General features: G+C 36.8%; 1 protein-coding gene across 3 annotated transcripts in view; it reads left to right on the top strand.

Annotated features, from left to right (window-relative positions):
• Window positions 1-681: 681 nt before the first annotated feature.
• The window catches only part of nhsl1a (NHS-like 1a), a 48,591-nt gene continuing 25,768 nt past the window's right edge, over window positions 682-23,504 (top strand). The window contains exon 1 of one of the 3 annotated variants that reach the window (XM_047821692.1): window positions 682-1,182. In XM_047821692.1, coding sequence (XP_047677648.1) covers window positions 873-1,182 — 310 coding nt within the window. In that variant the 5' untranslated portion in view covers window positions 682-872. Of the gene's footprint in view, window positions 1,183-14,141; window positions 14,642-16,502; window positions 16,991-23,504 lie in introns of those variants that run through there. The other 2 variants (XM_047821693.1, XM_047821695.1) reach the window with 2 other exon arrangements.

Below are 23,504 nucleotides of genomic sequence, written 5' to 3'. Positions count from 1 at the left end.
GACATTATATAATAGGCTTTGTTAAGCATTAAATAATGTTCACCACAAAATGTTAGAAGGTTATAAAAATGTTCATGATTCAAAATGCCTATGTAAAAAAATATTTATTACACATCTGTATACAATGCTGTACTGTAACAAAAGAAGCATAACGCTAGTTCAAAGTACATGCACATGTTTTTAATTCAGACAAGCTGTCCCAAATTACCACGTCATTGCTTCTTTAGAATAGGATATCATCCCCCCCCCCCCCCCCTTCAGATAATCAACACCTTTGAGAATTTTGTAAACATGAGGATTTGGGTATATTTGGTTATTAATGGCTAAAAAGCTATTCTGGAAATTCAAAAACCACCCAATATGTCTCAGTGAATCTGAACTGCTCCTACTATGTGAACACTAATGTTCCACTTAAAGCTTTTGAAGGCTCTGATTTCAATTTGCATCTATATTCCTGGGGGCACTTTTTAAGGGCTTAGATTAGTATTGTAAAAGCAAAAACTCCTAGAGTTAGTCTTGTAGAAAGCTTTAAAGTGTAGATTTATTGCAAATAGAGTCAGCTTTGACCTTTAAAGCCTTTACTTTACCCTTAACTGTTTGTAACTTTGTTAGTCGGATTTTCAGCCAGGTCCAGATCCACTGAGTCTCTGAACTCCATGTCGGATTTTCCATGTGGCTTATTAAACCAGATTTCGGAGAGAGTTGAACTCAAAACTCTACACAGAATGGAGAACTCTCATCCTATGAATAACGTGGCTGGACCTCACTGTGTACTCCAAGCTGGTCTGATGAGCACATTTTCAGAACTTTAACGAGGCCAAACTTTCTATTTCAGGTGCTTCTTTGATAGAGATAGAGACAGAGATATAGAGATGCCTTTCTATAAACGCACAGTGGAGCCTCAGAACTTGTGCAGGTTCAACACAGGACCACTCGAACCTGGACCAGACCGCTGTAGTGTGTTCCACTCGCAGTTATGGACATCCTTGAACGATGTGAGCTGTACAAGTGTGAAGAACATCCTGCAGCAGCTTTCTGATCTGTCCCGTCATGCAGGAAGCATCTTTTTGGAGCTCCAAAGCGAAGCGGCTGCGGTTATCCAGAGGAGCGCAGCGCTGCAGAGGAGACTGGATACTTTACACAACACTGTGATCAAACTCCACCACAAGAAGATACGAATCCGTAAGTCGTTTGTTTTGAACTCGTGCACAGTGAGTTTAGGGAACATTCTTAGGAATTGCTGTGTATATGCTTTAATGAAAAAAGAAATAAGAACAGTGTAGTATAAAGTAGTAAAAGAATGGATGGATGGATGGGAGGACGGATGGATGGATGAATGGGCGGATGGATGAATGGATGGATGGATGGATGAATGAAGGGATGAAAGGACGGATGGGCAATAGATGGATGGATGGATGAATGGATGGACTGATATATGGATGGATAGATGGATGGATGGATGGATGGATGGATGGACGGATATACGGATGGATCCATGTATGTATGTATGAATAAATTGATGGAAGGACGGATGGACGAATGGATGGATGGATGGATGAATAAATGGATGGATGAATGGATGGAAGAATGGATAAATGGATGCATGGAAGGATGGACGGACGGATAGATGGATGGGTGGGTGGATGGATGGATGGATACAGTGAGCTTCTTCAAATTAAAAAAAGTCTTTATTTCAAGCTGCTTTTATTGATTAGTGATTTCTATAATTATGATTTGATCTGGCAAATTATACTTTTGGGCTGGTTTAAAAGCCAAGAGTGCAAGTTTGAAATCTTTTGCCTTGAGAGATTTGAATCCATCAACCCTGAACGCTATTCATATAACTATTTGATACCTGGACAAATTAATGAACAAATGGATAAGCCATTAGATGAATGTCTAGATGAATAGCACACTTAAATCAGGTTTGTTTATCATTTATACAGTATGTAAGAGGTATGTTAAAATGTATCCGTAAGATACAGAATATTTGTTCACATAATAGAAATCTAAAACAAAAATGACTACACATATATGCAAATCTGTATCACTGAAAAAGTAAGGTGTAAAGTGACATTGAGACACTGAAATTACAGTGGAAACATATATTTACATTGAGGTTCTGTATTGTGTATTCTACGTATATACAACTGAATGAATTTTACACCATTCAGTAAGCATTCTCTCATCATTTAAGTTATATACTAATCAGATTTGTGCATAATGAAGTGTTGGCTTTAATATAGCTTTATTAAATAGCTAAAGATTTCCATCACCTTTATGCTGTGATTTTTTTAGAAAAAGAATGTCAAATGATTTCTTTCTATTCCTCATGCTGCCTGGGACATTATCTCTTTGTTTACTTTTGTCTTCTTACCTTTTTACTTCAAAGGAGAACAAAAGAGGTTATTGGGTCGGGTTACTGGGACAGTGGTGATGATTTGTGTGTTTCCTGAAAAATGACATTTCTGTTTTAGAATTTTAAATCAATAAACATTCTTAGTGGTGTATAAATGCGATCATTTATCCATGCACTTTTTTTTACACATTATATATTATATATAAGATCCAATAAGGACTACAGTTCATTAGCAAAAGATTTAGTTTATTTAGTTGGATTGTGTCCTATTGAGAATATGGTTAGAGATTAAACAAAATGTATGCGTGAACACTTTACTTGATCTCTTTTGTCTGCACTCTAGTTTAAAAAAGAGGTAGACGAAATTGATTCATTTAAGTGTTCTTGTTAAGGCAACCTAGTAGGAACCTGTGAGACATTTTACTGCAAAATCTCTAAATATCTAATATCTAAAATCTTTACTTGACACGTCCAAAATCATCAAACGTTTTGGATTATTAGATCGTCTTTCCACCTAAGAAATTTATAATTATGATGTTGTGGTGTGAAAAAGTTATCTTTTTAATAGTAATCTGTAAATAGGGTAGCATTTATGTATCATATCTGTCTCCAACCTTGAAGCAGCTTTGAACACATGACTTAGACCCTGTTTGTGTAAAAGTAAAGAGAATGAATACTCTTTTTCTCTAGGCAATATTTAGTTGGAATAGTACTAGCATCACCACTGCATAATGCACACAACTCTTTCCATTCCTGATGTCCAATTCCACTTAATTTTCAGTAATATTATATCTCTGTGATATCTATGCCATATGTGTCACTATTCTTTATTCCATTTGCGGTTTGTTTGTCGTATGTTTCTCGGCCGCCATTGCGTTTCGTCGTGTTTTTATAGAAAACAATGGGTGTTTTCACTGCTCTTGCCTGCGGCGCTTAGTCCAGAGTAAGGTGAGCATGGGGCAGGAAACCGACATTAAGTGAACCCACGTGCACTCCTGCGCCTTAATAAAACCAGGCCCAAGGAAAGAGAGCACCTCTGTTCTTTGCATAGGATAGAATGGTATTAAGTACATATATAACGAAGGGTTGTTTTAGTCAAAGACCTGGAATAGATTTGTTCTGTGATTTTTTTCTGCTACAACACTTGACGTAACTGGAATAATTAGCTAATATATTCATTATGGTGTGTTAGAAATCTGTGTGGCCAAGACTGGAAGGTTTACATTGAAAATATGGCAGTATGTCTTAAAGAAGAAGAAAAAACAAGAACAGGACAGGAATATTTGCAGAAAAAAATCAGTTTTGTTTTTGTGTGTGTGTGTGTGTTTTATACAAAGATTCATTGTATAGGGTATAGAATTCAAGGATTATTAACATTTACACAAGGATTAATTACTAGTAGGCTTTCATTTTCATATATACATTTCAGCAATTTTATATCAATTGATGAACAAGAAAATAATAGGTATGTTTATGTAGCTATTAAACCAGCTAGTAATCTCATTGTTTATTAGAATAAACCAGACACGTTGCTAGAAGTTGCCCAACATGGCTTTTTTCTGTAGTAACTCTAATCACATAGTACATAGTACATGGTACAAAACTTACTGCTGAGGCTGAAAGTCAACACAAACATACTCCATGAATTCCAGCTGTTTTTTCTTTTCCACTCCTGCCTCTTCTCTGCAGTGTGCTTTTTCTAGCTCATTCCTCAGCGATCTTCTGCAGGGGGAGAACGTGTCAAAACCAGATGTGCCTCCAGCCATTTTGAAGGCTTTCCCTGACACTACTTTTATTACATTTACTTACACAAACACACACACACACACACACACACACACACACACACACACACACACACACACACACACACACACACACACACACACACACACTCTCTCTCTCTCTCTCTCTCTCTCTCTCTCTCTCTCTCTCTCTCTCTCTCACACACACACACACACACCTGTTCTCTTGTTTTCACATCTGTACACTTTTTAGAGATTGATTCATGTGTGTTTTTTTTATTATTCCATATTGATCTTCCTTCCTTTACTGTTGCTTTCCTACACCATGTGTAACACTTTAGCTATTGCCCTTCGCACTTTCACCCAAAGGATCAGTTGGAAAGTTGGAAAGCTTTCATGCATAAATCCAAATCTTTGAAATGCTGTTACCTAGAGTTTTTCTGAGGTTCACTGTGATGAGGATATCAACAAGCACACACACACACACACACACACACACACACACACACACACACACACACACACACACACACACACACACACACACACACACATACACATTGTAAGACTTGCAGTCTGGTCTCCTGATGGTGAACGTTGGTATGAAATCAACATCGCCATCAAACATTCTGCATTCCTGCAGAGAAACAGTGGACCATGAGAAACAGGCTATAATATCTGCACTCCTATATTTTCAAAACTAACACAAATACCACCAACTGTTCACCAAATTGCTAGATTCGTTTCAGTTTTATTTTTACATTCTTCTTCTTCTTCTTCTTCTTCTTCTTCTTCTTCTTCTTCTTATTATTATTATTATTATTATTATTATTATGTAACTTGTTATGTAACGGTCTCTGTTGAATGAACTTTGACAGAGTTCAGAGTGTATGTCAAAAGGTCTTGACTCATATTGATGGCCAACACACTTTGTTTTTTGTTGTTGTTTTTTTTTTTTTTTTTTGTAAAATATTCTAGTACCATAAAAATACAGTTTTAAAGCTGCTGGATTTCTGACTTTTGCCGTTTTTTGTTTTTTTTTTTTCTGGGAGAAAAATGCCCGTGTAGACAGCTTATGGAAGAACAGATCATAATGTGGAATTTGCTATAGTTTAGATATTCTAGAGCATGAAATACACTATATGACCTAAAGTATATGGACACCTACTGTACCCATTATATTTACATGTGCTACCATCATGAGTTGCATAAATAATACCTTTTAGTGAGTCTGTTGAAGTAGCAGCCATGTCCAGCAGCCATCTAAGCCCAACCCGTGGCAGAACCTCCACTGTGCTAAAAGAACAAGCTCCTGTGTTTTTGATCTTGAGAAGTTTTTGATCTTGAGAAGACTTTGCCCTTTCCATCACACTGGTAAAGTTTATTTTCCAGAACATTTATCTGTTTTTTTCCATTGTTCATTTCCAATCTGGCCTTTATATTCTTACTGCTAATGAGTGCTTTAAATCTTGTGGCATGGAGGGATTTTGGAGAACCCTGTATATATCCCTTAACAAAAGGTCAGCGTCTTATAATGTCAATGTTGTCTGTTGTTTTGTCAATGATATCTTGTGAAGAAATATTAAATGAAAAGTCACTGGTAAACACGAGCCTGCATATAGTCAGGAAATCATCTGGGAAAGATTTTTATGGTGACATCATGTTTAGACATTTGCAGTCTTGCACTTTACAGAGTACACAGGATGTCTGATTGGCAGAAAGTATGTGTTGATTGAGTTTGTTGTTTGTATGTAGTGTTTTGTTTTCATAAACCTGATTCATGTAGTTTTTATTGCTAGCGGTTGGTCAAGCGCTAGTTTTACTTCAAACCAAGCATGTGGTGCTGGCATGTGAAGGCAAAAAACATGTCTGGTAGAATTAAGAATCTGATTAATATTGGGACAAAAGCAATATGACTAATAAAATAAATAATTTATAATAAATAAAACATCATTAGTTTTTGTTCAGGATCTTGAAATTCTCCATTGTCATCCATTCATTTGTTGACGGTTTTGCCTTGTGGTTAGTGTGACTTCTCAGCTATTACCATTATTTCTTTTGAATTTGAGTAATAAAACCAGTGCTCCTAATTGATACTTAGATTTGCAGCTAGACAAGTCATTGTGTTCTGATAAGCTGCGGTTTGGATGATTAAGTGTGCAAATACAATATGTGACAATTGAATAAGAAATTGCAGTGGTCCTACATCTACACCCATAAACACAAACGAATTGTGATTAGGGAATGTTAAACCATATCCAAGGAATACAACATTGTGAAAGCCTCAACACTTAATAACATGACACTGGCAGTTAACCAGTGATTCTCAATGCCAAGACAAAGTTGTTATTGAACAATGAAGTCCTTAAAGTTAGCATGCATTTGTATATGCTGCACATTTATTCGTAACATTTAAGAACTTGGTTTATTGCCTAGTTATAAGAAAATTTGCGTTTGGTTTTGGAATTGAATAGTAACATTATAAGACCTTTAAATCATTATATGTGTCTGTTACTCTAAGTTTTATTAGATAAGCCTAATTCATCCTCCTTCTAAATGACATCTAGGTTTAAGAATAGAGGACACAAGCTCTAAATCGGGGTTCATCATTTAGATATAGGGCCAATTAGGCCAATAAGACATCAAATAATAATAATAATAATAATAATAGCAGGGGATTTCATGACATTTAATATTACACCATGTACACCTTCACCTAAAGCATTCTGTTTATTGCAGAAAGCCATTGGTGCCTCACTTTTCATTATTATTACCACCTCATTCACATTTTTGCTCCCCACTGGTTTTGGCACAATATAATTGCTATGCTGAAAAAAAAAAAAGCTCAGTCAGCTTTCTTCAATTTAATGAATAAATTTAAACACAAGGATAAAACCTTGTGTTTGATTTTGAGCACCGGTGTTTTGTAACCTACACATTATGACTGCTCTATTCTAGCATGCATGCATTGCATAAATGTATTACTACTGTATAGTTCTATGTATAGTTCTAAAGTGCATTGTAAAAGTATTCCACACACTTAGTGTTTGTCCTGATTTTACAACCAGGAATTAAAATGGATGGAGGTTTGTTCCAATGGATTTACACAAGACACTCATGACTTAAAAAGTGCTAAATATTTTTTACTGTGAAACAAACAACAATTAATTCAAAAACAGAAATCTGGAGGGTGTATGACTATTCAAAAGTTAATATGTCGAGCCACTTTTGTTGCAGTCAGAGCTGCATGTCTCTTGGGATTATGTCTCTATTAGCTTAGCACATCTAGGCACTGGGATTTTTGCCCATTTATCAAGGCAAAATTGCTTCTTCTATAAGTTAGTTGGGTTGCTTTGGTGATAGAACATTTAACTCAGTTTTCCTCCTTTCATTGGTCCCTGCCAATGAAAAGCATCTCTTCTCTTGTCAGGTTTGTAGTTTTTAGATATGATTGACTTAATGATGCTCTGTGGGAACTTTAAAGTTTGTGGACTTTAATCAACTAATTATATGACTTTTGTAGTTAATTGGTTGGAACACATCTTATTTAGGGGTTTCTCAGACAGGGTGTGAATACCAAGTTTCTGTTTTCTTAATTATTGTTTGTTTCACAAACAATATTTCGCATCTTCAAAGTCATAAGTGTGTTTCGTAAATCCGCAACTAATGCTCCCCACAAAAAAAACAAAAAACAACAACTTTATTTCGGGTTGTATTACAAAAAACAAAAAACATTACAGACTCCAAGGGGTGTGAATACTTTTGAAAAACATAATATTTGTATACACACTATTTTTCCTTAAAACTGAGTGACCATAAATTCCTTTTTCTATTTCAGTGAAGCAACAACAATTTTGGTTGTTGTCACTAATGGTCTTCTGTAGACCTACTCTAACGATGAAACCCACACGTGTACAGTACGTGGACTATTCTCCAGAATTCAAGTTATCTAATTATTTCTTCAGATCAGCACATAATGATAATACAGCATTCTTCATCTTCTCACAACCAGACTATGTAACAGTTCCCATCATACTCTGTAATCCCCAGAGACTATACAGACACAACACACACACAAGCACACACACACACTCATTCTCAACTGTACTCATTCTTGCACTCCCACTGCAATTTTGCACATTACTTTCTAGAATTTTTGCTTTATAAAAATGTAAAAAGACAGAAAACAGATGCGCAGTCTTGCTCTGTTTTGTGTCTTGCTCAGGTTACACACGTTTGCACACATGCACTGTACAGTATGTACTACTGTGTAGTTACCTGTACGTAGTTTTGTGTTGTTTTATATAGCACTGTGGTACGTGTCATTTTCATTTTACTTCTTGATTGTAGATGATTTTGAGTGGATGATGTTTCATGTGCTGTAATGCAGGACTGGGTTTAGTTTTGTGCAAACATCTCATGAAATGCCACATTTCTTGTGCTAAAATGGAACTGACTTGACTGTGAATCCATTGTGTGCAGAGTCCAGGCCTAGATGTTTTTTTTTTTCACAGGGGTTTAAAACCCTTCAGCTCTCTCAACAGTGTGTGATGACTTGCAGGATCATTCCCAACCCTACTGTATGATGGAGACCTGTTGTATTTGGCTCTAGTCCAATTAACTGTGGAATAATGTTCTGCTTGTCTGTTCTCAACACTAAATGTTCATCCAGGGAAGTTAATTCAAGTCAGGACCTTTTTAAAGTATTCCTAGTTTAGATTGTCTCTCTGCTGCTGTGTTTAATCAGGCTTTGTTATGCAGTTTTCTCCTGTTTGTTTTTTTCGTGTTTCTTTAATCTGCACTATGGATGTATAAAACTTTCATGTTATGATAACTAGACACAGTATAAAGTCTGTACAATGAATTTAAATGGATAATGCTTTCTCTTTTTTAATTTCTAAATCTCATTTTCTGACAATGCCTGGATTGTTGGTTCTTTAAGAAATAGGCCAGGTCTTTTTTTTTTTTTTTTTAAATATTGTTGCATTTTTTAAAGCATGTGCAGACCTAGAATTTTTTTGAGACGTCATTATCTATGCATTAAAGCAGAACATTAAGAGTATAACTATTTGTGATCACTCACCCCTAGTATATATACATATTACATACAACTAAACCTACACTTAAGCGATTAAACATTTAAACATTTGTGTTTTATCATAATATCTTATGCTTTTTTTTTGTATACTGAAAATTCCTTGAATAGATAGTCTTTATAAAAGATTCTTTCTAGGCACATTTATCAGTTATCATCTCCTTTGTCCTAGCATTATAAACCCTTTGTCTAGATTTCCCTTTAGCTTGCCCTTCACTGCACGCTAATTAAATGATCTCATGGGATGTGGATGGAAGAAGTGGGTCAGTATGGAATAGATATTTGGGTTGAGAGTGAAATATGGTTTCGGGGAGCTGGAAAAAGCTAAATACATTCCAGACTCAGAGTGTGCACCAGTGCATTCACACCTGGAGCCCTGGAATGCCATGAACAGCTCAGTTCCTCTGTACAGTCTGGCTGTACTTGAGTCATTGTTCTTAACACATCCGTCTACCCTGATGTGCGAATGTGCATACACACATAAAATACAGCCTTTTGTAGCATTACATTTACCACCCACTAAAAAAAAAGTTCTGTTTATTTATACTTAAAATAAAGAACTGTTGGAACGTGTCCTGTCAGTATTATACATCTGCTGAGTGAGTGGGAAAGAAACACACAAGATGTCTGAGAACTGGGGAAAAGTGCACACTGGGTATTATCTCACTTACTAACCTATCCTTTGGACTCTTTCTGACTGTAAATTAAGAATGACAAGACCAAAAATGAAGCAGCAAATTCAGGAACACACCCGAAAATCAGAAAATAACTGAAAAACTACAGTAACACAGTAGATTTACTTAATGTATCATTACGAACGTAAAACAGAAAGAGTAGGTGCTTACTTAACATGGCATGCTTGCTGCTGATTGGACACGGCATATGTCTATATTTAAGTCTGTTATCTTGTTGGCTTTGCAGCAATCATCAAATGTATTTATATTATCTATCTATCTATCTATCTATCTATCTATCTATCTATCTATCTATCTATCTATCTATCTATCTATCTATCTATCGTTCTATCGTTCTATCGTTCTATCTATCGTTCTATCTATCGTTTCATGGATACATGTGCAGTAAACCTTTATCTAAATAGGCAAACTTTTAATAGGTGTAATTTTGGAATTCGAAGGCTGATGCAATACCATGCAAAAAAAAAAAGAGCAGCTTATCTACATCATATGAATGGCTTTAATACAAATAAGCACAAATAACTCCATTAGATTAATTTCATCAGATAATTCTTACTGCTAATACTTTAAACATACTCCAATATATTACTAAATATTACTGATATAAGAAACGATAAAGTGAGACAGTTATATAATATAAAAATACAAAAATGTATAACAGACATAAAAAATAAATTTCCATCATCAGATTATTTCAGTCTCAAAACATAATATCTGTATCATCATTCCCAAGGGTGAATTCAGTTTTGCAATAATTTTATAATTTCTGGATATAACTATACTTTTAGAGCTTTCTGATAATATCTAATGTGTTTGTGATTCCGTTTTTGCATTATTTTACTAGTAGATTCAGAATGTAGCATCATGATAGTGTCTGAATATTAATGTTCCCTCTTTGTTACCTCTCCACAAGGCACAATAAAGTCATCTGTGCATAATAACAGAAGAAAATTAGGATTAGGCTGATGAAGAAAGCTGTACCAAATTATCTCCCATTAGAGGAAAGCCCATAGATCCTCATGACCATATTGTCACCATTTAAAGTTTTTATAAAAGGTTACAGTTTTTTTATAAAAGGTTACAGTTACGAGTTTTTTTTGATATTCTAAGTTCCCTGGTGCAGAGCAGATACTGGAGTCATGACTCCACGCTCTGTCTTATTGTGAAGACTTTATCTGGATAGAAATCACATCAGGAAGGCATGCTGTGAAATCCTTCCTTTAAAACCTTTTTTTCACCTACGATATGGATAAGTTCTCATTTCTGCCACAACGTATAACATGCATCTGCTGGATTGAGGTGTGAGAAAGTGAAAAGAGGAAAAGAGCCTTTTAAAATCTTAGATCTTTGGTCAGGGCTTGGCTAAAAAAGGAAAATATATGGCACAGCATTAGGCATGCTAAATTTACACAAGTTGAAACGGGATGTTGTTATTCGAGACCGATTCTTGGCCTTAGCAAAACCACTAAAAAGTCAGCCTGATGACAGCATGATTACAGCTTCTGTAGTAGACATGCGTGGAGTTGACAGCACAGGTGAAGAGGGCAATTTGGAGGGTGAAAGGTCAACTGCGGTCATGCTTCAATTCATGCTTCAGCAGCTTCAGAACTCAGATTTCCAACTTTATTAGCGATTTAAACCCACATGACTACACCGCGTGGGGAAGAAAAGTGGCTCTGTTGATTTCATCAAGAGAAAGAGATCCTCCTTCTTGTGTTCCTGTCAAATTCGAATAAAAACATCTGATAATAGAGAGATCAAGGAGTGTTTGTAATGGCGAGTGTGTGTTTGAAAACTCATGAGATGATCAGTTGTTTGGAATGTGAGTAAGTGAGAGGGAATAAGGATTTTTGTCTTCTTATTTGGGTGGGTCAGATTTAGCACATGGCCAAAAAAACAGTTCATGCTTTTTCTGAATATCGTATTTCTAATAGTGCATAGTTTTTTTTTTTTTTCAAGCTTAACTCTCTGCAGTTTCCTAACAACAAGCGGACTGCCAAAGTCATTCAAAATTACTAGCAAGATTTGACATATTTAGATCACAATACAGTAGGCTTAGACTTTTCTACACATTTGAAAATAATAAAGTCTGAAATTGGAATGCATTGTGGATTATACTGTAGTACGGTGTTTCCCCTTGGCTTAATATTTTTCTCTGTTTAGAAACATTAGAAATTGTATGTGATTGCAACAGACTCTTTTCCTTTTGGGAGTCCCATGAGAGACATGAAAACCCAAACATGTCATCTAAAATCATTGCTTATTAATTTACTCTGTAAAGCACAAGCTTCACTGCAGGAAATTCAGGGGTTTTCCCTCTAACCGAACTGTTTGGTTCTGCACTGCCATCTGGTGGATACAAATATAACTGCTATAAAGTCAGCACACTCTAAAACGCTGAACAATATTATTCATGGTTACTACATAAGAAGTTATCCTTAACCTGTTTTAAGCTTTATTAATACAGACTTGTGGGCAGTGTGGCTCAAGTGTTCAAAGCCCCGGGCTGTTGCTTGGACGATTGGGGTTCAAGCTGCCACTGTTGGGCCCTTGTGCAAGGCCCCCACTGCTCCAGAGCGGCTGTATCATACAGTAGATAACCCTGTGCTCTAACTTCCAAAGTTTAAATATGTGAAGAAAGAATTTCAGTGTGCTGTAATGTATATGGGAAAAAATAAAGCCTTCTTTTATGTGAAAAAAAACTTTACTGTGTGCAGTGTGTGCAAAGTAAACTTCACCTACATTGTGTGCAAATTAACCAAAGGGTTACGTATATTTTTCGGCAACATTTAACCCATTTTTACTAGTGCACCGACAAATCGACTTGCGAGACATTTTTCAATCAGTAAAAAACAAATGAATTATTTTGTTACCACAAGTCTGATGAAACATTAGTCAGGACACTGTTTAGATGCTTATGAACAAGCACTTGGGGCATCTCAAAAATCATTATTTACTTTAAAGTTATAAACATTCTGAGCATTTTTGGTAACAGTTCTATTAATGTATTCAGTTGATTACACAGAGTGAAACAGTAGATTTGGTTTTCAACATTCTAAGAGTTTCCAGTTCATTTTATTGATATATCTGTATTCCACTATCAGCAGTGATTGAGAAGACACCAGGGAAATGCTGTCTTAAGTACTGTATAATGAATGAGAACCAGATGGATTTATTTGTTTCTTTTTTCAAACTGCCTTTGAAGGAAATTTAAATGAGATGAAGTAAGCGTACGTAGTTAAAGTACACAATGTATAAATCCCACAAAAGGACAAACAGATTTGTAAGTTTAGTGAGGTTTTTTGTTAGTAAAACTAAAGAACTACAACATTCCTGTTTACTAAGTCTGGTATTTGGAGGATACATGGAATTAAGCAAGTAGGGCATGACAGACTTGTAGCACTTCAGAATCATGAATACCTCAGTTTTTAGGTGTGTGTAATTGTTTGCCCATACATTATTCTTATACATGCATTATTCAGTTACTAATCAATTCATTCTTGACTTATTTATAGAGAGCTTTCAGTTTTCCTTTCTAATATCCTAGTCCAGTAGGTTACTATATTATATGCCAAATTTTTCTCAAAGTTGAGAGCTGAGCTATATGCCTTCTGTTGTTTTTAATAAATGAAATATTATGAATTTAATAATAGGCTTGCAGGAATAGGAAGTGCACTTTAAACTAGAAGAAAGCTAAACAATAGATGAAATAAGCCTGTGTGCCTTTGTCCCAGTCATCGTTAATTCACTTTATAGCACTTAAACTATTTATATCATGCACAGGGGCTGTGGTGAAGTATAAACTTTTGCAGATCAAGGAGAGAGAGAGAGAGAGAGAGAGAGAGAGAGAGAGAGAGAGAGAGAGAGAGAGAGAGAGAGAGAGAGAGGGAGACTAAGGCAGAGAAAGCTGTCTGTTAGTTGTGCTACACACTGTGTCGCCTTGACCCTTTCCCACTGTTTTTTTTATTTTGTTTTTACTTTTTTGGACTACATGCTTCCTGTTTAGATGAATAAGATATGAACATTGATTGGCTCGCATGTTCGAGAAAGGACCTCAACGTTCAAAGTTTCTCTCTCTCCATTGTCATATGGACACCTGTTGGGAAAGAGAGCACATGAAGGAACTGTTGGCGTCAGGAAGGTGGGATCTAAAGACACACACACACACACACACACACACACACACACACACACACACACACAAAAGAAAAAAACACAGCATTGTCTTTCTGTGGGAGGCAAATTTATACACACTCCAGCCAGATGGACAAGGAACATGAATAAGTCTGCTTTCAATTTACGAATCTCTAGTGACTTTAGCGAGGACAAAACCCAGCAAAAGTGTTCTACCACTATGGAGTTGCTACCGTTGCCTGTGGATATGAGTATGGACCGTTAAGCATCGTACATGTGAACATAAGGACATGATCTGACATAAGGTCTCCGAAGTCTATCATCTGCTCATTATTTGCGTGTCTTGCAAAACACTTAACAGACTGAACTCTGAGGGGTTTTTTTAGCTCTTTGAATTGTTCAAATGTTAAGAGGAAAGATCAGTGTTTGGCCAATAAGAAGAAACCGAAGTTTACTTTCTGCAGGGCTGACATAAAAACTCCTTTCCTCCACCAATCCCTCAACATGTCTTCACTGTCCCAGTGCTCTGGACAAATTTTCATGTGTCCTACTGACCATCTGGGAACTCAAGAGGATTTTGATGGTTGGTTGTACACACCCATGCATGACAGAGGTAAGCGGTATGTCTCAATAACCACGTTTTACTGCGATGTCTGACTTTTGTGACAGTCATAGTATAGAATTTTCTGGCATTTTTTTACACAAGCAAACAAATAATCCTATCTATCATTCTCCTAAATGTCAGTTAAAGTACACTGTTCTGTCTAAGTTTATTATTTTAGGACACTTTATATTCACAGTATTCACAAACAAAAAAATAGAAACATTAAAACATAATACATGATATATACTGTACTGTGCATGGCAAAAATGTGCCATGTTGGTTAATGTCACTTGTTAACTAAAATGTCTTTAGTGCACAAGTTATTACATTTGAGCCTTACAGTTGTATCTAACCAATTTCATAACCTCTATAAAAGTCTTTTGGATCCTCTGTCAGAATACTTACCACCCCCATAGCATACACGCACACATTTTTTCTTGACACATCTGTTACAGCTTACTGTAACTGCTATAACAGATGTCATACACTCTCTTCCTCAGATCTGTTCTGGAGACTAGAATGATCATGACCTAATACACACAATGTATCCAGCATTTAACTTTATGGAATGAAATAGATAAATGGTAAACTGTGGGCATTGGTTTCTTTTTTCCATGTGGGTACAAACATTTTATACTAATCAGCATTCTGAATGACAAAAACTAACCAGCCTCCTCTCCTACTCCAGTCGTGGCCTAATGGTTAGAGAGTTTGACTCCTAACCCTAAGGTTGTGGGTTTGAGTCTCAGGCCAGCAATACAATGACTGAGGTGCCCTTGACCAAGGCACCGAACCCCCCAACTGTTCCCCGGGCACCGCAGCATAAATGGCTGCCCACTGCTCTGGGTGTGTGTTCACATGTGTGGAGTTTGCATGTTCGGGGGTTTCCTCTGGGTACTCCGGTTTCCTCCCCCGGTCCAAAGATATGCATGGTACTGTAGGTTGATTGGCATCTCTGGAAAATTGTCTGTAGTGTGTGATTGCGTGAGTGAATGAGAGAGTGTGTGTGTGTGTGTGTGTGTGTGTGTGTGTGTGTGTGTGTGTGTGTGTGTGTGTGTGTGTGTGTGTGCCCTGCGATGGGTTGGCACTCCATCCAGGGTGTATCCTGCCTTGATGCCCGATGACGCCTGAGATAGGCAAAGGCTCCCTGTGACCCGAGGTATGAAAATGAATGAATGAATGAATGAATATACTATACTATATACATATATGTATGTTACAAAGTATATATAAGGTTTTTATTTTTTTATTGTGTTTTTATATATATATTCCATCTTGGGGACTAACTAACTAACTAACTAACTAACTAACTACAAGTATCAGGGCAGCCTTATTAATAATTTTCTAAAAACTAGAATTACTTTAGACAGTCGTATGTCAGTCATAATATTAGAGGATTAATGTTAAATGACCTACACTGACATATACTGTAACTCACAAACATTCAGGGAAATGGATTACTTTAAGTTTAATACTAAAAATTATAAATAAACTTGAGTTGAATATCCAAATCATGTCATGACAATTAGAGTTAAAAAGAAGAAATCGAAAGAAAGTTCACATGACCATGTTTTACAGTGCTATCATGTTTTACGATGTACTATTACACACGATATGTTAGAATGAATTCAAACTGAAGGTCTTGTGAGCAGTTTTTTTTTTTTTGTGAGGAAGCATTTTTAGAACAAATTTGTGCGATTTCACTGTGAGTGAAAATCCTTATCTAAGATCCGAATTAGCAGCACTAAAATATCACCCACTGCATTTTGCACTTTATTATTTGTAGATTTATTTTACTGGCAAGTGGTGACAGCCTGAGTTTTTTCCCTACTGGTCAGCTTTTTGATAACAATTGAGTCTAAGATAGATTTGCCTATTTTTGTCAGATGACTTCTCACTGCCAAGCAGAAAACAATCAGTCGGTAACAGCTGTGGGTAAAGTTAAGCAAAAAGGAACACTGACCGCATTTCTGTAATAATCCTGTCTTTCTCTCTCATTTTCTTTCTTTCTCCACCTCTGTCTTTCTCTCTTCTTTTGTATAGCTATAGGAGTTTGTGCTGTGTGAGTACAGTAGTATGTATGACAAGCTTGAATAACAGTTCCATAGTGCTTAGCAGAGTTGGCTGACAGCCACAGGAGTGAGAAGCAGTGTGTGTGTGAGCAAAAGAAGACCAGGGAGGGGGTTAGAGCCTGTATCTGTTAACTCGTGTGAGTATGTACTGGGACGAAAGAGGGAGTTTCTTCTGCTGGGACACCAGGCTGTGTGAGGGCAGCACTCTCAGAAAAACTCTGACACACTGGTAAAACACTCATACGCCCACACAGAGCTGGAGAGGAGACAATGTTCTGTCTGAGAGGTAAGACTCTTTCTTTTAGAAGGAAAAGAGAGAGATAAAGAGAGTAGGAGATGGACTGCTGAACTTGCAGGAGAAAGTTGAGGGAGTAGGACAAAAGAGAGCAGCGCTCGACTGTATTTGGACTGCAGTGTTTGGTTTCAAAGTGCTCCCTGTTTCGTTCTACTCTGCTTCCTTTGTTTTCTTCGGGTGGAAATGAAGCTAACGGGCTACTAAGGGAGAGATGGGGGAATAAGTGACAGGAGTTTATGTTTTGCCAGGACAGAAGAGTCTCCAGCTGTTTAAAGGGGAAAGAGATTGTTGTCCTTTGTGTAAGAGTTTCCCACAACTTCAATCACAGTGCATGCTGTCGCTGCAGTTCTTGCAGCTTGCAAGAAAGCCTTCGAATAGCAAAGGTTATTTTCATAGATTTATGGCATGTGATATGCAGTGCATATTTCTTTCTGTTCTTCTCTTGATGAAATTTATAGAGAGGCTCAACCTTTTTGTTCAGTCTTCAGTGATGAGCTCAGGTGGCCTTTGTATTTAGGCTGTAGTCTCTCTCTCTCTCTCTCTCTCTCTCTCTCTCTCTTTCTCTCCCTCACTCTCTCTCTCTCTCTCTCTCTCTCTCTCTCTCTCTCTCTCTCTCTCTCTCTCTCTTCCTCTCTTTTTTTTTTCTTCCTCTCTCTGCCCCAATATCATGTGACCTTTTCACCATGCACGGTCCCTCATGATGTCAGATAGAAGTAATCTGCTCAGCACCCTGACCTGGATTCCTGGAACTCAGTTACCTCTCAGTGCCTTTTTAGCCAGAATTCCCTTTAACCATAAAATTAAGATTAACTTTAATCCATAGGCTCACACACTATACAGATTTATTACAGTACATGAACTCTGTACACATGTGTACAATAATATTTTTCTCTATTTAATAGAACCATACAGACTTCTGTTCCTGAAATTTCCACTGACAAATAACTAAGTCTAAGTTATCATGTTTTTTTAACTTATTGAAATTTGGATTAAACCATTTAATGACAAGAAGAACACAATAATAAACATAATCATTTTGATAATGGCGGGTTGTGATTTTCACTAATAAAAACTATGCTTTACAAACCCTGTATCTATGCTTTGAGAACCAGTGTTATCTCATGTATTAACCACGTGTTAACTGTACTGTAATGTACTGTAATGTAATATCTCAGTAGTATTTGGCTTACTATTACATATTATTTTTTTTGCTGTAGATCTCAAAGATTGAACATGACTTTGCCGGTCAGTACGCAGCGTTTCATGCACTGAGCTTTCGAAACCCAGAGTATAATCTGCATTGTCTTTATGTGCATAGTGCATCAGTGCATATGTCACAATTCAGCTACAGATTTTTGTATGGTGCACTTTTTATTTCCTAAGATTGAGTGCAGCACATATTAAATTTTATCAGTAATGAAGGGTGCTTGGATGTTAAGAGGGAGCAGCTGTACAGGTTAGAACAGGTTTTAAAGAGATGCTTCAAAACAAGCCACTCATAAGAACCTTCCTTGCCAACCATTACCATCAACACCACACCTCCTTTACTTAAAAGAGTGCAGTTTTTAGATGCTCGTGTCAACCTAGCTATACTCAGACAAGCCAGAGGCATCAGTGCAGATGGCTATTTCCATAAAGCATGTTTTAAGAATGAACTTGTTATCAGTGGGGCAGTCTGTGTGTGCAAATGTCTGCAGAAACCCCTTGGCTCTAACTTATTTGCACCTTTGGAAGCTGTTGCATGGTAAATGAGGGAGCTTCAAGGTCAAACAGATATTTAATGAGCAGGAAACTGCATCTGGTTTTCACCTATCTTCTTTCTTGTAGCACACAGAACAACAGTGTGGCTTCATCCAGGATTGGAGATAGTGCTTGTGGGAGGCAGGAAGGTGAAAGTTTTCTTAATAAATGAAGCGTGAAAGAATTAGAAAAGCCAATACACAAACCAAACACAGCAAAAGCAAAATAGTGGTGATTTATTGTAGTAGGCTATTCATTACCATTCATTAATCACCTTTTTTCTATAATTCTATAATTATAATTTCAGCATTCTTGACTGTGAATTTACAGTAATTGGGAAATAGGTCCTAACAGAATAGCTTAACATTTAACGCTTTACCGTAAATCAGAAGATTTACCATAGACACATTTCTAATTCAGCATTAACTTTCTTTGTCATGTCACATGCCAAAGTGGTGGTTAATAGCTCATATGAAAGTAGACACAAGCTTTAGGAATTTGTAGTTGCTTGAAAGTATTTCTGGGTTTTTCCTAGTCGAACATTGAAACACGCAATGAAAGTTACAAAAAAAAAAAAAAAAAGAGTCACAAAGTTTCTATCTTCAATCGAAACCCATTTCTGCTCTCTGAGCTGCCCCAAGATCGTAGGTTCTGGAAGATAAGAATTTTTTAAGAATATATTCCAATATTTTTTAAAAGTCCTAATAATGTTTTAAAACAAAATACTATTTTATCATACACTATTATCCCTTTGGAGATGAAAAATGCACATTCATCCATCAATAGAGTCTGTGTATACCCTGCTATCTACCTGTTCATCCATCCATCATATATGGTTTCTTCAAATGCTAAAGTCAAACATTAAAATTATTAGGTGTAACAACCTATATAACAATATATACAATATATACAAGTATATTTCAGCCCATTTCAGCCCATGGTCTTGAAATGTGACCACACTACTTGAATTAAAAGTCATTTGAAATGCGTAGTATGTCTGCAGATTCAGTGTCAGATCCTCATGAACATGCAACCATACACAAATACACACACAGACACACCCTGCACAGCTGCTTGGTGTGTGCAGACCCTCCCTAGCATTAATGGAATTTTGTGATCCACTAAGTTTGAGACCTTGAGCTTGTCTTTTACACATTCCCAGAGATCAGATGGAAAACAAAGGAAGGTCATTCTTCTTTCGGATTAGTAGAGGAAGAAGAAGAAGAAAGTAGAAGAAGAAAAAGACGAATACAATGGTCCTAATTGAAAATCTTAATGGAGTGATCACTCCTATTGTGTTGGGAATGTGGGATATTTTATATTAGTAAATGGGATTAACCAGGACACTGGCTTATGAGAATTTTATTCTACATTTATGGCAATTAGCAGACACCATTAGAGTGATTTACATGTTTATTTCAATTTACACAACTGAGCAATTGAGGGTTAAGGGCCTTGCTCAGGGGCCCAGCAGTGGCACTTTGGTGGACCTGGGGTTCGAACCCATGACCTTCTGATCAGTCTACCACATATTCTAGTTTGCTACCACATATTCTAGTTTGCTCTATACCATGATGTTAGGGTTAGTATAATAATATAATAATAGTATTTGAATCTTCTTGCTTAACATTCTTATCCTTTAATGTGTGCCTTTTTCCACATCCACATTTGGGTCAGGACAGCTATTTCTATACCGTTCCCAAAGATCTCAAGTATACCACAACCTTATCTTTTGAGCTAGTGCTTAAGTGCTACAGTAAAGTTCAAATCTTTCTTTTTGGTAAACCACATATATGCATCAATGTCCTCTGAGACACAGATTGTTGTTCTAATAAAACTACTATTGAAATCCACCAGAGTTTAAGCATTGGAATTGCAAGAATGCAACTTTTGACTTGAAGCTTAAGTTCCATTGCTTTGATAAGACTTATTAAATAGCATGTCATTCCACCAGTATGGCACTGACATTGACTTGAGTGACTATATATAAACAAATATGTCGGCATGTTAAATATGTGCATGCTAATATAGATTGTGTCAGTGGGCCTTGGCTTAGTTATGAATTACATATTAGAAGAGGAGTGCAGATCCTGGTTAACATTTTTGCCTCCTATGTCTAGTGATGAAGGTTTGATTACTGCATTAACCCCGTGGGCCTGGAGGTTGTGAGGTTTCCAGTGCTAATAGGGTTTCCTCTGTGTACTCTGGTTTTCTCCACCAATCCAATGTCATGCATTGCAGGATGATTGGCACCTCTAAATTGCAGATCCAGGGTGTCCTTAGACTTGTGCCCCAATTCCCTTGGGATAGATGTAAGGTTTCATGTGTCCATGTGTAGGATAAGTGGTACAGAAAATGGATGGATGGATGGATGGATGGATGGATGGAACAAGGGTGGGGTTGAGCTATATACTGGCATTTACCCTGTGTGCCTGGAGGTTGTGAGGTTTCCAGTGCTAATAGGGTTTCCTCTGTGTACTCCGGTTTTCTCCACCAATCCAACATCATGCATTGCAGGATGATTGGCACCTCTAAATTGCAGATCCAGGGTGTCCCTAAACTTGTGCCCAATTCCCCTGGGATAGACGTAAGGTTTCATGTGTCCATGTGTAGGATAAGTGGTACAGAATATGGATGGATAGATGGAACAAGGGTGGGGTTGAGCCAGATATGAGAAAAGCATTATTTTATTGATGCCAAAATGCAGTCAGCAACTGATCTACTAAAGGGCTTTCTTGCATTATTTGGAATAGCATATACAGATTAATATACACAGATAGTCTAACATTGCATTTCATATTAAAAGAACATTTTTGTCAATGAAACATATGCTAGTTGAAAGTATGCTAATAACGATAACCTACTGTATTTCTGAGTATTTCCTCTCGTAAATAAACCAGAAAAAAAAAAACACTTGTTTAATTTCCCCATAGGATGTGGTTGTACACAAAGAATTTTAATATACAAAGGCACTACGAAACCAATAATGGTAAAACATCCATCCAGTATACTGGGCTGATGTGGATAAACAAGATAAACAAGCTAATTGCAGCTCTCAAAAAGTGATTTGTTTTTAATCATAATTATTATTAAAATTATTAATATGACAGTTACTGACATCAATGTGAATACAGCTCATAAAACTGATAATGCACATATTAGTGTCAAGTGATTTCAATCTGTGTGTTCTCCAACACCACATGAAGTTGCAACCCACGCTTCAAATGTGTATGACAGAATATAAGACAGAAAGCTAAACATGAATGAATGGAAGCAATGATGAATCTCATAAGCACTATTATTTGGGTGTCCATCGTGTTTGGTCTTGCAGGTGGTTCTGTTTGTATAAAGATTCTTGGTCTATGGCAGCCATTGTTGCTCAATACCAGTTTTTCCCATCCTGATGAAATGGTTGAGTAACTACAGAATGTTACAGCCATCTAACCAAATTACAGCCATCTGAGTCTATCTAGCATCACATCTGGGGTCATTGTGCTCTTGGTGCACCTTGTGGGAGAGTCTTATTTCTATTGAATCACTGGGTTGTGTTATTTAATGGGGTGTTCAGCTTAATTTGTTATCTAAAGCTGACTAAAAACTTTAGACCTTTAGAAATGTAAAAGTCTACAGCAGGTAAGGTTTTACTGCATACTGTGATCTTGCAGAACCTAAAAGGATTTTTTCCAAAACTTTAGAAAGTTATTTTACCAAGAGTGTATTTAATGTGTCTATCTGCCTCATGCATTCTTTTTAAATGAAAGAAAACAGTAAAGTCACATTAGAATCAATGTGAAAATCTTGTTTAATAACACACTATTGTATCCATGGTAAAGTGTGCAGCAGCTGTGAAAACTAATATCTTTGCTGCAGTCAGGTTTTTAAAGGCTGAAATTGTCAGCCGGAAAAATGGCTTCAAGATGAACTGGACACAACAATGGATTTCTCAGTAGAGCTCCTAAACTACAGTATTAAATACCCAGTGGTGTTAGCGGTTCACTGTTTGAAACAGAGATACTTGATAGCTTTTGCTTATGACAAGATGGAACTGGGTTGATGTACTGTAGGGGAAACCTGGAAAAATCTTTATTCCACCGAAAAAAAAAATTGCTGAATGATACTGATACCCAACCACAATTACATTACATTATAGCCACAAACTGTGCTTGGACCTGTTTGGGGTTCACCAAAGTACCAAAGCTGTTAGTGTAAATATTTCAAGTTATTTTAAGGACCTTTAACATTATCACTGATTTAAATCTGCAACATCATCAGTGGAGGTTTTTATTGCTGTTGATGTTTTTAACTGCAGTAGGCAACTGAAAAGTTTTTTTTTTTTTGTCACTTTTGACTTTCAAGCTTGCTGTAAGTTCATGAACTGTTTTTTCTACTAATAAAACCTTCACAACCGGGAGGACAAAGACAGACCCAGATGCAGGATAGCTTGAAATAATTGGTTTAATAACTTAAATACACTGAACAGGAACACAGACAGGACAACGGACGAGGAAGAACGACATACACAGACGAGGATTCCGCCCTGCCATGCCACTCGGCACGGTTAAATAGACATGACAATTAACACATAGGGAACAGTTGTGCAGAGACGGGGAGGAGTAAACAAGGGCGGGGCAGACACGTGACACGGAACATAAACAGAAGCACATGGCCAAAAGTCCGGGCTGATCCGTAACACACCCACACACCCACCCCCCATCTCCCCCAACCCCCCTTTATTAAAAAAAAAATTTTTGACAATATGCAACTA

This window comes from Tachysurus fulvidraco, chromosome 12 (assembly GCF_022655615.1).
Source record: "Tachysurus fulvidraco isolate hzauxx_2018 chromosome 12, HZAU_PFXX_2.0, whole genome shotgun sequence".
Lineage (NCBI taxonomy): Eukaryota > Metazoa > Chordata > Actinopteri > Siluriformes > Bagridae > Tachysurus > Tachysurus fulvidraco.
Note: the sequence above shows the minus strand (reverse complement) of the source record. Positions and strands in the feature narration are given on the sequence as shown.